Raw genomic sequence first — 15,120 nt, forward strand, 5'->3', positions numbered from 1 at the left:
CCTGATGCTATTGAAACCGGAATCTGGTTATCTGATTTAATTGCTTGAACTTCAATATATGCATGCAGGCAGACGATCATTTGAGCAGAGTTTGAGGGCCAAAGAAATCTTGTTTTCCTATATAAAAAAATTACTACTTTTATTAATTTGCCAGATTCAGGCATTCATACTAAAATTGACATCTATTCCTCGTTTCCATGAAAAGTTGGTAATAGGCCACCTTGAGCTATGATGTGAAGATGCCGGTGTTGGACTGGGTTGGGGGCAGTAAGAAGTCTCTCAATACCAGGTTAAAAGTTCAACAGGTTTATTTGGAATCACAAGGTTTTAGAGTGCTGCTCCTTCATCAAATGAATGAAGAGCCTCTCCACTCACCTGATGAAGGAGCAGAGCTCCAAAAGCTTGTGATTCCAAATAAACCTCCTTGACTTTAATCTGGTGTTGTGAGACTACTTACATTTCGTGAACTACTGCAGACTGAGTGAAGGTCAATCAAGAAGTTCCCAATGGCTCATGCTTTTTAATGTTTGAGAGGAAAATCAATTCTTAATAGTTACACATTTAAGTCTTCAATATATTTTCTTTCTCCTCACCATCTTTCCAGTTTCTATAGCTTTTCCTTTGCTAATACGTTAGATCATTTAAAATGGTGTCGTCTGTGAAATTATTCCTTGCCCTTCATTCTTCAAAAGCTAATTCTGCTTAACTCAATTATCACCCATTGCCATAGAATTACTACTTGGTTGAGTTTTTTTCCTATCATCAGCTGCATTGTGTATATTAGACTGTCTGCGCTGCATGGGAAGCATATGCTTGAAATCAGATCTCCTGGCATGAGAAAATTGCACTTATTAACTGTGATTTTACTTTTGCCTGTTGTAGATAAGTAAGGGCATTGTTAGCAAAGCCCTTGGGCATCAGTTCCTCTCTTTTTTACATTCAAAATATTCTACATTTACTATTGTGAAAGCTGCTGGAACATTTTCCAGCATTGGTCATTTATTTGATCAAGTACAGTTTTGCACAAATGTTCTTGGTCAGGATTCTTTCCTGGATATCTAAAAACAATGGCATATAAATATGTCAAGGACTGTAGCACAAAATTGGCAACAGCATATTAGCAAATCGTTTTGCGTTCTGTCCAAATTGGTTTTTCAGTTGACTATTGAAGATGGGTTGGCAGTCCATTGCTGCAATTTTACTCCACTGTCCAAGATGAATTTTGAAAGTAATTTGTTGATAACTTGTCCACTGCTGCCCATTTCCTCAGTATAGGGTGGGGAAATCAATTAAAATGACTGGCTTCAGAGTTTTCTGGGAGTTGGCTTACCGCATCAAACAGCTAAAATTAAATATTGTTTCTTGGCACAAATATTTGAAGTCATTAACAAGTTTTTCTAAACTTTGGACAATGGTGAAAAGTAAAATAAAAGAAAAATGTTTTGATTTTTAAAGCTGATGATGTTCATTCTTGGGTACTTTGTTTCTCTTGTGCTTTGCAAATCAGTGTGTGGCTCCAGATAACACATACTACACAACAATCAGGGAAGATTCACAATCACTGTATATTCAGTCAAATAGACTATCCAATTAATGTTTACAAATTGTTTATCTTAGCAGTGGGAATACCTAAAATTTGAACAGTTCATAATTTTTCAACTTGTATTATGCACCATTTTGCCTCTGGGCCTAGAATTGTACAATACATTGTCAAACAATCTGTCCCATGGGGTAGTCATTTTTTTACACATTTCCTCTGTTCCATGGTACCTGAAGTGTGAACAACCTGATGAGTGTTTGATTTGATTTTGAATTATCACATGTATTAGTATGCAATGAAAAATATTGTTTCGTGCACACTTTACAGATGAAGCATACCGTTCCTAGAGAGGGAAAGGAGAGAGTGCAGAATGTAGTGTTACATTCATAGCCAGGGTGTAGAGAAAGATCAGCCTATTGCGAGATAGGTCCATTCCAAAGTTTGATGGCAGCAGGGAAGGAGCTGTTCTTGAGTCGGTTGTACGTGACCTCAGACTTTTGTATCTTTTTCCCAATGGAAGAAGATGGAAGTGTGTGTGTTTGGGGTGTGTGGTGTCCTTAATTTTTAAACTACTAGTTTTTTTTTCCATTAAAAACAAGCACACTTGGCTCAAAACCCACTACATCAGTGAGAGCCCACTTGAAACAATTACGTATGTATTTCTACTTCCCCTTCCCAGGTCCATGTAAATAAATTCTGTGCTTGGAAAATGTTTGTACCCAACTTGAGGGAATTGGGCCAAATCAAGAAATTAACCCAACTTTTTAACTCTTGCAGCTTTTAGGGGAACAAATGGCTTAATTTTCCCTACTAAATGAGTAGTAGAATTTATCTGTGCTGCAAAAAAAGCAAAGATTCTACTAGGAGAGTTGAAATTAGTTCAGTTAGACTCTTGAGCATTAAACAGAGAATTACTTTTAGCAGTGTCTATAAATAACTTCCTAAGACAATCTTCATAATTTTACCAAATATGACTATTTAGATTTTCATTCTTAAAAAATGAAACATAAAATATAAGTTGGCTAAGCTCCTTTGATTCTCTGACTACTGAACCTGTAATGTGTAAAGAATAGCATAACTCAAAGTTGAAGAAAATGCTAGAAAGTATTTGATTGTTAGACATCATAGGGTTAAGGAAGATTGTTCGTTATTAGGATTCAGTAGTGTTCTTTTAATTGTTTCCATCCATTGATTGTGAGTTTACTGAGTTTTTTTTTTGTGGGAGTGTGATCTGAGGACTTGAGAGGTGGTTTTGTTTTTGTATAAACTATGATTCAATCTTTGGCTTGCTTTGATCTTTGATAACAATTCTGGTAAAATACAGACCTTTCAAAACAAACATTACCCAGTTTTGTACCTTCATGCACTTTTTATATTTTGTGCCTTAAACCTTAGCTTTTGTCGGTACTGCGTTCCAGATGTGTTTTTGCATATTTAATAAGTGATTTTAATTTTTTATTGACTCAATGCAGATACACATCACAATCCTCCCATTTCTGTGCAAAATTGTATTATTTCATAATATTTCAAGGTGAGCTATTATGACAGTATTGTAGACTGATTTGTTTCTCATTATTCTTCTGTTTTAGATATTCCAGAAAGTTCAGGTGGACCCCATCCAGTACAAACTTCAGCAGGCTAATGGGGTGGGACAGGGTCTTATTCAGAGTGCTGCGAAGAATGCCAACACCCAAGGACTTGAACATGATCTGGATGAGATGAACACCAGATGGAACACACTCAATAAAAAGGTCAGTTCTTTCCAAGTATAGAAAAGAATATGTTCTCTTTAGAGTTATAAAAGAATTATTGAAGTTAAAGGAAAACCAATTTAAAATTATAACTTTAATAATATGTTTTGTATTCAGATTTTGTTTAAACAATGATCAATTGAAAGAATAAAAGGTTTGGCCTTTAGAATTGGTATACTGAATGCCCTGGTTAGCTCAATATTTTTGTCCAATGAGTAGTCAAATAAATGTCTTCAAAAATACTGCTCTTATATAGCACCTTATGTTTCTCAAAGAAAAACTAATTACTTTGGAGTGCAATCACAATTGCTTTTGAATGAAAACTGCAGGCAACCCCCCCCCCCCCAAAATTCCACTCATTCTTCCCCCAGGGCTCCTCTGCCCACATTGCTCTTCTTTCTTTATCACTACTTCCCCCTTCCCTTTGGCTTAATTGTGTTCTTTTAATTTTTCCTCTAAGACGCTTGGATCTCTGCAGGGGAACTCTAAAGTAGAGTTGTTAAGACCATATTGGGTAATAAGAAATGTTTTTTTCCCAGGTGGCAGAACGTATATCCCAGTTACAAGAAGCACTGTTGCACCGTGGAAAGTTCCAGGATGCTTTGGAACCTTTGTTGAGCTGGCTTACAGATACTGAAGAACTGATTGCCAATCAGAAACCTCCATCAGCAGAATACAAAGTGGTGAAGGCACAAATTCAAGAACAGAAGGTATTTTACATTGTAGGAGTGAGTCAGTTGATATGAATTATTTTGAGTAAATAAGCTCAAACATTGGTGGTTTATGTTTTAATAACTGCATTTTTAATGGGGGTGAAATTTGAAGCATGGAACAAACTTTTAGAAAACCCTGCTGCATTTTTTATTTTTAGAGTATAGACTACAAAGAGACATTTGTTCCGTAATCAGAGATGAACAAGTGGCCATCCACTGAATCTGTGCCAAATCTGAATAGCAAAAATCACTTCTTCTCTCCAGTTCATTGGTAAAATAAAACTTATCTCGTTGCCACATTTCTATAACTTCTTAAAGGGCACTGCCTTCGATATGGCGTTTGTCAGAGTTTTTTGTTTTGCTGATGTACAGTGTGAAGGTTTGAAATGCCTGTCATGTTACTTGTATATAATATGACCATGAGAAAGTGGCACATTATTCTTATGCTTCACCTGCCTTAAAACAAAAGGGAGTTTCTTGTGAAACAACTTTTCATGAAAGCAATTGCTTTTTTTTTTAATAGACCACATCAGTTTTCTTGCCCTAAAATTTGTTCCAGCTTCAAAGTTTTCATCATCTGAGTAGTGCAAGAAAAAAAGCTGTGCAAATGGGACAGGGGAGTTTTAAATTGAAATTGAGTAATTTAGTTAGCTGATGAGTATGGTTTGTTTACTGACATGATTTGCCTTCAACAAAATCTCAATCCCCTTGCAGTTCCAGGAACTGTTGGTAAAATGTTTGCATTTTGGACTGTGTACTGCATTTTCTTATTACTGAATTCCAGCCTTGATGTTGCTGTTGTAGCAACAACTGTGAATCTCGAGCGGTTTCTGTTGAATCATCTCCTGTGTTGGTGAATAGCAGTGACATTTTTCTACTTGCTTTCTTACTTATTGTAACTTTTGTCTGTTGCACATTCTGGATAACATGGGCTATTGTGTTTTATTGTAGTTCCAAGAATATGAAGTCACGTGTATTGTTTGAAGCAATTTTGATTTATTGGTGCTTGCAAAAGCAGTAAATTGACACATGGAGGTTTCTCAGGATGATCTGTTTTGTGCTGACATTAATGGAAGTTTAATACTTAACTGAATTTGTTCTTGATTACTGAGTTTATATTGGTCAGGCAGCACTTCTGGTTCCACTATTTCGAACCACTGTTCTTTGCTGCTAATAGAAGGATTCGGATTGATGGTTTATTTTTCCCTTCAGTGGTTCAGGAATTTTGGACATTTATAAGACATATTTTTCCATTTATCAAGTTAGCTAATCTGTCTGTAAAACAGTGAAATATACAATGGACTCTTGAACCCATTCAGTACTGAATACTTAACTACATGTATTAACAAAACACTCAGAATATAATGGCCAGAACCACCCCACCTGCCACCAGAATTAGAGCAGGCGAGGGATGGACCATGGGAAGATCAGCTGACCTCAGGCAGGATTTTATGGTTTTGGGACGAGCGAGGCCGTAAAATCCTGCCTCATGCACTTAGTAGTGTGTGGTTTTTAAAGGGGCTTGAAATATTGTTAATCCAATTTAGATAGTTTCCTTATATTTAATCATTTCTGAAGTGATTTTGAAAATTCTATAAAATTTTTTTGTTAAAGAAAATACTTGATCTGCATTGAACTTGATGAGAGTGCAAATGTTTGTTGATGTATGTTTTTGGAGTTAAGGCAGTGCAGCTGTAGGGAAGTTAACATATGGAATATAAGATGGGAAACGTGAACTTAATAGCATGTTATTTAAATGGAGAGAGATTGCAGACAGAGGGGTCTGGGTGTCCTGTCTCAAATCGCAAAACATTATGCAGGTGCAACGAGTTGTTATGAATGCAGATGCAATGTTGTTCATTGCAAGGGAATAAAATATAAAAGTGGGGATGTTGTAGAGGGTGTTGGTGAGACCACATCCAAAGTGCTGTGTACATTTTTGGCCTCATTTAAGAAAGGATATAAATAAATCTGTGAGGAGCAGTTCAGAAAAGGTTCACTTGAATGATTGCTGTGGTAGGGGTATGAGAATGGACAGGTAGAGCCTATATCCATGGGAGTTAAGAAAAATGAGAGGTGATTTTATTGAAACATGTAAGATCCTAAGGGGACTTCGCAAGGTGAATTCTGAAAGGATGCTCTCCTTGTGGTAGAGAGGAGAACTGGGGGGCATAATTTAAAAATAAGGGGTCTTCCATTTAAGACAGAAATGAGAAGAATTTTTTTCTTTGGGGGTCGTGAATCTATGAAATTCTTCTCCCCAGAAAACAGCGAAGACAGGATCATTGAATGTTTTTAAGGCAGAGGCAGATAAGTTCTTGAACAGTGGAATTGAAAGGTATCTGGAGGAGACAGATTGTGAAGTTGAGGCCACAATCGGATCAGCCATGATCTTATGGAATGGTGGAGCAGGCTTGAGGGGCCGAATGAACTAATGCTCTTTGTTCGCATCTTGTACATTCGAAAAAGCTGGAATATCCTGTAGCAGGATCTAATCTGTGTGTGGTAAGCATGACTGGGAACTTGCTGTTGCATCAGACTGGACTGAAGGGCGAACCAACTCTGGAACCTTCAACAAGGAACAGATCTCTTTTCAAGCTGTTAAGTGTTGGCAAGACTTCAAACTACTTCGTCTCTTTTGGGGGGGGAATATTTATTTTTCGTTCATTCCCTCCCTGTGCATAGACAAGCACATAGGTCAAGCAGCTGTGTTGTATAGTGAGAGGAAGAAGTAACTATTTTTATTTTGGTTTATTGTTGCATCATATGGGATTGAAAATCTGTTATTGACCAAGGATTTTTTTTTTCTTAAAATGCTCAGCATTCTGTAAAACTCAAGAATAAGAGCTGAAAAGATGGAAAATATTTTTGCAGTATCTTACAAAGAATGTGGAAAGCATAAAGAAGTTCAGAAAGGCTTATACATGGAGCAGCCTCCCAGGGCAGTTGCTTTAGCAGTGTTCCACAAAAATGTGAGATTTAAATGTAAAGCCTCTTGGCAACTGTTGTCACTTTTGCTTTTCTTTTGCCCAGCTCTTGCAAAGACTACTGGATGATCGCAAATCCACAGTGGAGATTATCAAGGCAGAAGGGGAGAGAATAGCAGAGTCAGCAGAAACAGCTGAAAAAGAAAAGATTCAGAAACAACTACAGAGTCTGGGAGAGAGATGGGATGGTTTGCTCAGCAAGGCCGCAGCAAGGTACAAGATCTTTTCATGTTCATATGGGAGAAACAAAACCATTATATTTGCTGTGTGTGTAAATCACGATGTTTTTTAAACAGCTTTGTGGAAACATTTCAGTTTTCCAAAATTAAAAATTCCCACCATAGTCATTCTTAGTCAGTCGTGGAGAGTTTGAAGTCAAAATTGAGACATATTACACATTCTAGTTTTGATGAGTTGTGTTTCCTTAACTTTTAATATAAATATGTTGTGAATGCCAAACTTTCTTATCAGTACCATAGAAAGATTGAACAAACAACATTAAAGTCAGTTGAGCAAAACTAGAATTTTAATATTTTTAAATTTTTAGGTTCCATTGTACCAATGAAATATTAAAGGGAAAAGATTGGAAGCAGAAAAGATTTCCAAATTGTTCGTTTGGTTAATTACATACATGTAAAGAATACAGAAAATGCATAAAAAGCAAAGCAGACACTTGTTCCATCTGAGTTCAACAAAACCTTGAGATATGTTTATTTTGCAAATATTTGCATGAACAGCTTGTATGAATCAATGGTGAGATTTTACCACACCTCGTCAAATGTGGAGGAAAGCTTTTATTGTGATGACTATTGGACTTGTAAACACTTGACTGCATATGTGCATGCACAGCTGTGCAGAGGGGTCACTGTCAACTGGATTACAACAACTTAAAGCAAACCCAACTTAATAGCTTTACTCCATTTAAAATCTGTAGATCCATTCGTATCATTGCACTATCTATTAGATGTTTGGGCATTGGGTGGAAGACAATTGGTCAACTGTTTCTACTAAAAAAACATTGGCACAAAACCATTTTCTCACTCCTATTCCGAAATCCTATAAAATACTAGGGATGAGCATCATATTTAGTACAAACAAATCCATTTTTAAAAAATCAAACAGCTATATTGCCATTTGCAAAGGGATATCTGCGCAGATGCAAAGAAGGTCAATTTCAGTAGTTGTCATTTTATGTGATTTACTACTTCCTTTTCCCTATAGTTGAGTGAATTCTTCTAAATCCACAGTTGTGTAGTGAGGGGTGTTATATATTTGATCCCTGGCTGCAGTAATACTAGATGTGTATCTGAATCACTGGTAGCTTTGTAAGAGAAAGTGCCTTCTGAATGCTATAATGGAATCTTCATTCTACTTAATAACTAAAGCTGTCAAATTTGAACATCTGATTATAGACCTTACAAATCCAAAACCTATATTTATCCAAAGAGTCGGCTTAGAAGAAAACTTAACATGTGTTAACCATATAACATGTTCCCCAAAGAACAAAACAACAGCAGCTATAACATTTAATAAATATTGTCTTTACTCATTAAAATAAATCAGAAACTCTCATTAGAAAAATATTCTACATCCATTTACAAAAATGTACTCTGCTGTTGCATGAACATATTTCAGCTCTCTGAGGGGGGAAGAAAATCACTAAATGTAACCATAATTCAATAGTCTGTGCACATAATCATTTGAACAGTCATTTATTCTGTTGTTTGTCAATTTGCCCCAGTCAAATATTCACACCGACCGCTTCTTACGCTCGCACCTGTCTTTACACCACATGTAATGTATTTGTGCACATTGTCTACTCCTCCAGCTTATATGCCCACAGATTTTAAACTGTGTGTAAGAATGAGGCTATTAAGATTTTGTTTAATTGAATGCAGTCACCATGAATGATTTCTCATGCTGTTTGTGTAAATGTTTGCACCACAATAATATTTAAGCGGTTGGAGACTATGTGCTTTGTGTTAATGCAGGCAGAGGCAGTTAGAGGATATATTAGTCATTGCAAAGCAGTTCCATGAGACAGTGGAGCCCTTGAATGAGTGGTTAACCAGCAAGGAGAAGAAATTGGCCAACTCTGAACCTGTAGGAACTCAAACTGCTAAAATCCAGCAGCAAATTACCCGCCATAAGGTGAGTGGCATCATTCCATGGTATAACTTCATTTGTGGCATTTTACTGGTTTAGCTTTAAACAATGTAAAATTATTACATTTTCAGACTTTATTTTCTTGTTATAGTAAATAAAACATGCAAGTTTTGTGTATTCTTTTGTTCACAATGCATCAGAATCAGCTCTAACTTTGTTCTACTGAAGCCACGTATGGACTTTATAATTGCAAAATATCCTCACTCTGCAGTTCCTTCACCATTTTAAAAAAAACAACAATCATCCTGGAAAGGAGATAATGCACCATAAACCTTGTGTGTAAATATATATATTTGCAATGATTTGCAAAAATGCACAGGAGTCCTTTTTGGTTTTAAGTAAATGAAATGTTGAAATGAAAATCCAACACAATCACCTTTTTGTTCCCCTCCCTCACCGTAACAACACTTGTCAAATGCTGTGATGGTATGAGAAAGAAAAACAAGCTTCCTTTTGTTTGGACTGAGAAGAGTTCAAACTTTTTCTTTTCTGTTTTGTTTTTAATGGATGACAAGGAAACACTAGAAAGAGAAAATAAGCTGGGAGTAAGCCAAGTTTTCACAATGCCATTCAACTGAAGGAAGAATTACTACTTTTGTTGGCGACACGCCAGAATCTGGTTTATTGATTTGAACTAAAATCAGATCCAATTGGATTTATCCTTAGCAAGAACTTTTTCTGTATACATGTACATGTATCTCTCATTCATTCTTATCCAAACTATCTTTCATTTTCACAAAACCACCTGTTGTGTCTCAATACATTGCCTGTTAACTCCCTAAATGAAAGTAATGTAGCTTTGCCTGCTATTGCAAAGAACTTAATAATAGGGGTTTCTAACATTTTATTGCAAAAAATCATTACTTTTATGTTCAATGTATCTGTTAAAAATAATTCTCAACTGTAACTTTAATGAAACTCTTTCAACCCTGCCCCATCCCCGTTTTCAATGAATATTGGACTCCACTCAGTGGCTCTTGAGATTATTCCCTTTTTCATGTTGCTAGTTTTCTCTGTTCTTCTAAATGCATTGAATTTTTGCTGCGATAAGGTTCCACAGGCATATTTTAATGCCCCACTCAAGTGACTTTTATTCCTCTGTTAGAATTGATGGAAGTAATTTTCAGCAGGCTGCATTACCAGGGGACTTCACAATCAAGCCAGTGCTGTCTTTGCTCAACACCCACAAATGTGAGCGTCAAACTAGATTCACCATCAAGGAATGGAACCCTGCTTGATTACTGTCTGCCTGAGCCAAGAGTCCTATTCCTGTCCTAGCTGAGGCTAACTAACTCCTAGCATAAGACCTAAAACTTGCTGATTTCTTTGGCTCAGTCAGTCACTAGATGGCCAACCTATTGGAGAACCTTTTGAGACTGTATTAAATTCTTAATTATTGTAACTTTGCTGTGCTAATTGATTGCACTCAGATAGAGTGTGCTGTCCTGCATCTGTGGTGAGCTTTATTTTGCAAACAGTGAAATACTTTTAAGATCAGTCATCTATGTTTTCTTGCCACTTTGGTTATTAATGAACAGTATTCATGAGAATGTTAGAGTAACTCCACTCTTCACTGTGTCTGCCACATTAAGCATAAATGATAATGGTTGAAGGCATTAGAAAGAGACATAAAGGTATGAATAGTATGAACTAGTAGCATCCAGTTGTCACCTTTAGAACATAGGTGAAAATCCAAACGCCCAAATTAATGGAACGAAAGTGCCTGACTTTAAAAACAAAGTTAAAAATAACCTGTTCGCCAATCTCAACTCTGTTCCTAGTGATTGCGGAATTGGCTGAGCGTTTATATATTATGGGCATGTTTTTATTTATATATTACTAATGTAGAAATGTTGCATACAAAAAACAGTAATAAAGTATTAAGATGTTTCCTGCATTATAGATTGGGAAGAATTAGCTTTGCAGATGTTTGCTTTCTTGTATTCAGACAGGTCATTTGTTATTAAGTTCATTTTTGGCTTCAAAGCAAACTTGAAAACGTTTTTGAAGTTGCATCAAGTTTTTTTTGCCCTGGCCAGTTTAACATAATTTTGGTCCAGACTTTCTCTCTCAGCTACACTAACTGCAATCTTTTGTCAAAGTTGTTATCAGCTAAGAAAATAACTAATTTTATTTTTGGATTAAACTGTCCATTGCAGATTTAAGGCCTAATGTTTCCTCTGCTAAATCCTGTATAAATGGTATTTGATCTAGATTAAATTAAAGATGTTCCCAGTTCCTTTTTCTCTTTTTGTGACACCATGGAAAGTTTTGCCATGTTAAAGGTGCAATATGTGTCTTTTTTGTTGAAATTTATTTTGATGCATCAGCTTTTTTTGTTAAAAATTTTCAATTCATAATCATGTTTTCTTTATGCTATAATTTTATCCTTGGTTCAGGCCTTAGAGGACGACATCACAAATCAAAGTCAGAACATCCAACAGGCAGTCAGTGTCGGCCAGTTTCTCATGACGTTGAGCGCAAAAGCAGACCAGGAGATGGTAGAGGACAAATTGGAGTCTATCCAGACTCAGTATAGGGAGATTGGGGACAGGTGCAGCCGAAAGGCAGCTTTGCTCCAACAAGCCCTTGCTAATGCCAAGATCTTTGGAGAGGAAGAAGTGGAGGTGTTGAACTGGCTGGCTGATGTTCAGGACAAGCTCAGTCTGGTGACCATCAAAGATTACAAATCTGACATCCTGCACAAACAACACACAGAGCAGCTGGTATTTCATTTTATTTTAAAGTTTTTCTTCTGTTGCATTAACTTAGTTAACTTAATCCACGCTTCACCAATTTTCTGTTGATAGTTAATTTTTTATATCATTTTGATTTTAATTACTTCATTTTTTTGTTTCTTTGGTTCAATTTTAGCATTTGTTTCTAAATTATCTTCATAAAGGTTGCAATTAAAGTAACTTGCCTCAATCTATCTTGCTATTTTTTAAATCCTAAGAAATTACACCTCACATTAAAATCCTGAATATCTTCCTACTGTTGCATTTGTTATTCCTCTTACTCTACACTTTTAGATTTCACGATTTGTCTTCATGTTGCATTGCTCGTAAATGTTTTAAAATAATGTACACTGAAATATGAAATCAAATTCATGTAGCCTAAAGTATATGCGTATAAGATGGAGACTAAAGTGAAACGACAATGGTGCCTCTTTGTCCATCTTATCTGTTTTATCTGATTTGCGCAGGAATATTACAGTTAGAAGTTCTGTTTTGATTATACTTAGACTATTTAATTGTTGCATTCTAAAGAACAGAATAAAAATATTTACTAATCTGAGGTATGGATGTAAACACATTTGGCATAAGCATTTAGTTCATGATATCCATAAATACCAACATTGAGTTGTTCAGCTGATAAGCCAGAAGGCTGCACAGACCAATATTTGAGAAGTTAATCATCAGACAATCAGTATTTTGGTGTAACTCTTTAGGCAAATCAATTTTTCTATATAAAACAAAAATTTTTGGCTTATCTGCTAATTGCACTTTTTTGATCATTCCATTTTGATCTTTTCATTTTGAACTATTTGATTCATAGCTTTAAAGTCATGTACATGTGGCTTGTAAAACAACATAATTCATAAAACGACTATGCTGTTACCAACATAATCTAATGCTGACTTAAAATAATTTTGTGATGAAAAGTTGTAAGCATGGATTCTGAGGAATTGCTGCTCATTTCACAGCAATTCCCAGCATTGATCAAGGCAGCTGCTCTGTAATTTTACTTGCATTTGGCTACGATTCAGATTCAGTCCTTTTTGGACCCCTTTGCATTAGAGTCATGAGAAGCAGGAATGATGTTTCCGTAGAAACCTCACCATCCTTTTATTAAGCAGCTGCTATGATCTCTTTTGTAGGCTTTGAATGATGACATTATATCCCGGAAGAAGAATGTCGATCAAGCCATTAAAAATGGACAGGCTTTACTGAAACAAACTACAGGTAAACAATTAAGAAACACTCAAAGCTTTTTTATTTTCTGTTTTTGGTATTGAACTGCTTGGAATGTTTTAATAAAACTAGCTATTGAATTCAAATGAGGAAAATTACACAATAAGTGGCCAAAGGCTTTTTCAGTTCAAAGATGCAAACTTTAATCACGCCTTTTAATTCATTTATTCTGTTGCCATTGTGTTGTCAATTATTAAAGCCCAGCACCCATTGTGCACAGTGCATAAAGACACCATCTGCCAGCTTCCTAGCGTCAAGAAATGGAGTTGGAACAAAGCCCAATCCTACCCTTAGTAATGAATGAGTTAAAAAGTACGCATTTTAAAAAGTGTTGCTTAATATTCTGCAAGAGTGAGATTTTTTTTTTAATTGCACCTAAGTTTAGTATTCTTTTTTTAAATTGAGCCTTCTCTGCCACAGTGGAGACTGAAATTCTAAGACTTTCATTGCTGCAGAATATAAATTTCTATTTTAGAAAACTTCTATTTTGTTATTGATTGCTTGATGATCTCCATCCAAGAGTGCAAGCATCAGCCTTCTTCCAGTCTTTCTCTTGAACTGGCTGCTAGGTAATGTTTAACTGTGATAGAAGTGATTGCTTGTATATTTTATTCTCTTCCACTGAGAGCTCCTCTAATGACAAAACTGAATTTGAGGAATTAGGATAATTGTAGGCATGATGTTGTGTACTTCCATTTTAGTACACAGTTGCACCATGCCATCCTTTTGCTTCAAATTGGTTGACGTTCTTAAAATCATCTTATGAAAAGCAGATCAGAAAATATCTAAAACATTTTTAAACATGGGCCTTTCAAGTTTACAGCAATCTTCTGTTTTAGTCACAAGAATTTTTCATCTAATCATAAGCGACAAGAAACATTTCTGTACTTAGTTTACTGAAGAAAATAGATGGTGTTGATTTGTGAAATGTGTCCAAACGTGATAGAAGAATAGTTCTTCCAGATGCTTCTTAGAACAGTCAGTGTTCGAGTCAGCTTTTCAAATGCATCAGTTTTTCAAGCCACTTGCCATCCTGTGGTGTTTATCATAGAGCTGCAGCTTTCTATATACAGTACTTAGGGCGGCACGGTAGCACAGTGGTTAGCAGTGCTGCTTCACAGCTCCAGGGACCTGGGTTTGATTCCCAGCTTGGGTCACTGTCTGTGTGGAGTTTGCGCATTCTCTTTGTGTCTGCGTGGGTTTCCTCCGATGCTTCAGTTTTCTCCCACAGTCCGAAGATGTGTAGGTTAGGTTGATTGGCCATGCTTAAAAATTGTCCCTTGGTGTCCTGAGATGTGTAGGTTAGAGGGATTAGCAGGTAAATATGTAGTGTTAAGGGGGGTAGGGCCTCGGGATTGTGGTTGGTGCAGACTCAATGGGCCACATGGCACCTCTCTGCACTATAGGTTTCTATGATACTTCCATTTCACTGCTCTGGTATTTGCCTGTTTCTCAGTGCAAGCCAAGACTATATTTTGTCTTAACTAATTTATAATTCTGTTTCATCATTACTGCTATATATTACTGCAGCAAAAAATGTAAGCTTTCCCTAACTTTAATCTATGCTAATATCCTATCAATAAAGGTTTGCACAGGGGGAATCAGTATTTTCCTGTCCGCCAGCCTTAAATGTGCTTGAGTGGTGAAAGCAGGAACCCAACTGATAAATTCATGACAAAAAAAATAAACAAAATTAATCAGTCCAGTTCAGTGGCAAGCACATGCTGAAAGCAAAGCTGTGATTCTTCCATATAACCTTTGTTAAAGTTGATTTATTAATCACAAGTAAGGCTTTCATTAACACTGCAATTAAGTTACTATGAAATTCCCCTGGTCGCCACATTCCAGCGTCCGTTTGGATCAGTGCATTTGACCAGCACATCTTTCAGACTGTGGGGGGAACCAGAGCACCTGGAAGAAACCCATGCATACGTAGGGAGAACGTGCAAAGTCCACACAGACAGTAACCCAAGCCAGGAATCGAACCCA

At 36.3% G+C, this 15,120-nt stretch overlaps 1 protein-coding gene across 11 annotated transcripts in view; it reads left to right on the forward strand.

The window, feature by feature from the left end:
• macf1a (microtubule actin crosslinking factor 1a) overlaps window positions 1–15,120 on the forward strand; it is a 562,465-nt gene that overhangs the window by 467,634 nt on the left and 79,711 nt on the right. For all 11 annotated transcript variants that reach the window (XM_080211401.1, XM_080211408.1, XM_080211407.1 and 8 more), the window contains 6 exons: window positions 3,130–3,291; window positions 3,831–4,001; window positions 7,038–7,204; window positions 8,983–9,142; window positions 11,557–11,883; window positions 13,038–13,122. In XM_080211401.1, coding sequence (XP_080067527.1) covers window positions 3,130–3,291; window positions 3,831–4,001; window positions 7,038–7,204; window positions 8,983–9,142; window positions 11,557–11,883; window positions 13,038–13,122 — 1,072 coding nt within the window. The remainder of the gene's footprint in view (window positions 1–3,129; window positions 3,292–3,830; window positions 4,002–7,037; window positions 7,205–8,982; window positions 9,143–11,556; window positions 11,884–13,037; window positions 13,123–15,120) is intronic.

The sequence above is a fragment of the Carcharhinus amblyrhynchos genome, chromosome 24 (assembly GCF_965287045.1).
Source record: "Carcharhinus amblyrhynchos chromosome 24, sCarAmb.v2.hapA, whole genome shotgun sequence".
NCBI lineage: Eukaryota > Metazoa > Chordata > Chondrichthyes > Carcharhiniformes > Carcharhinidae > Carcharhinus > Carcharhinus amblyrhynchos.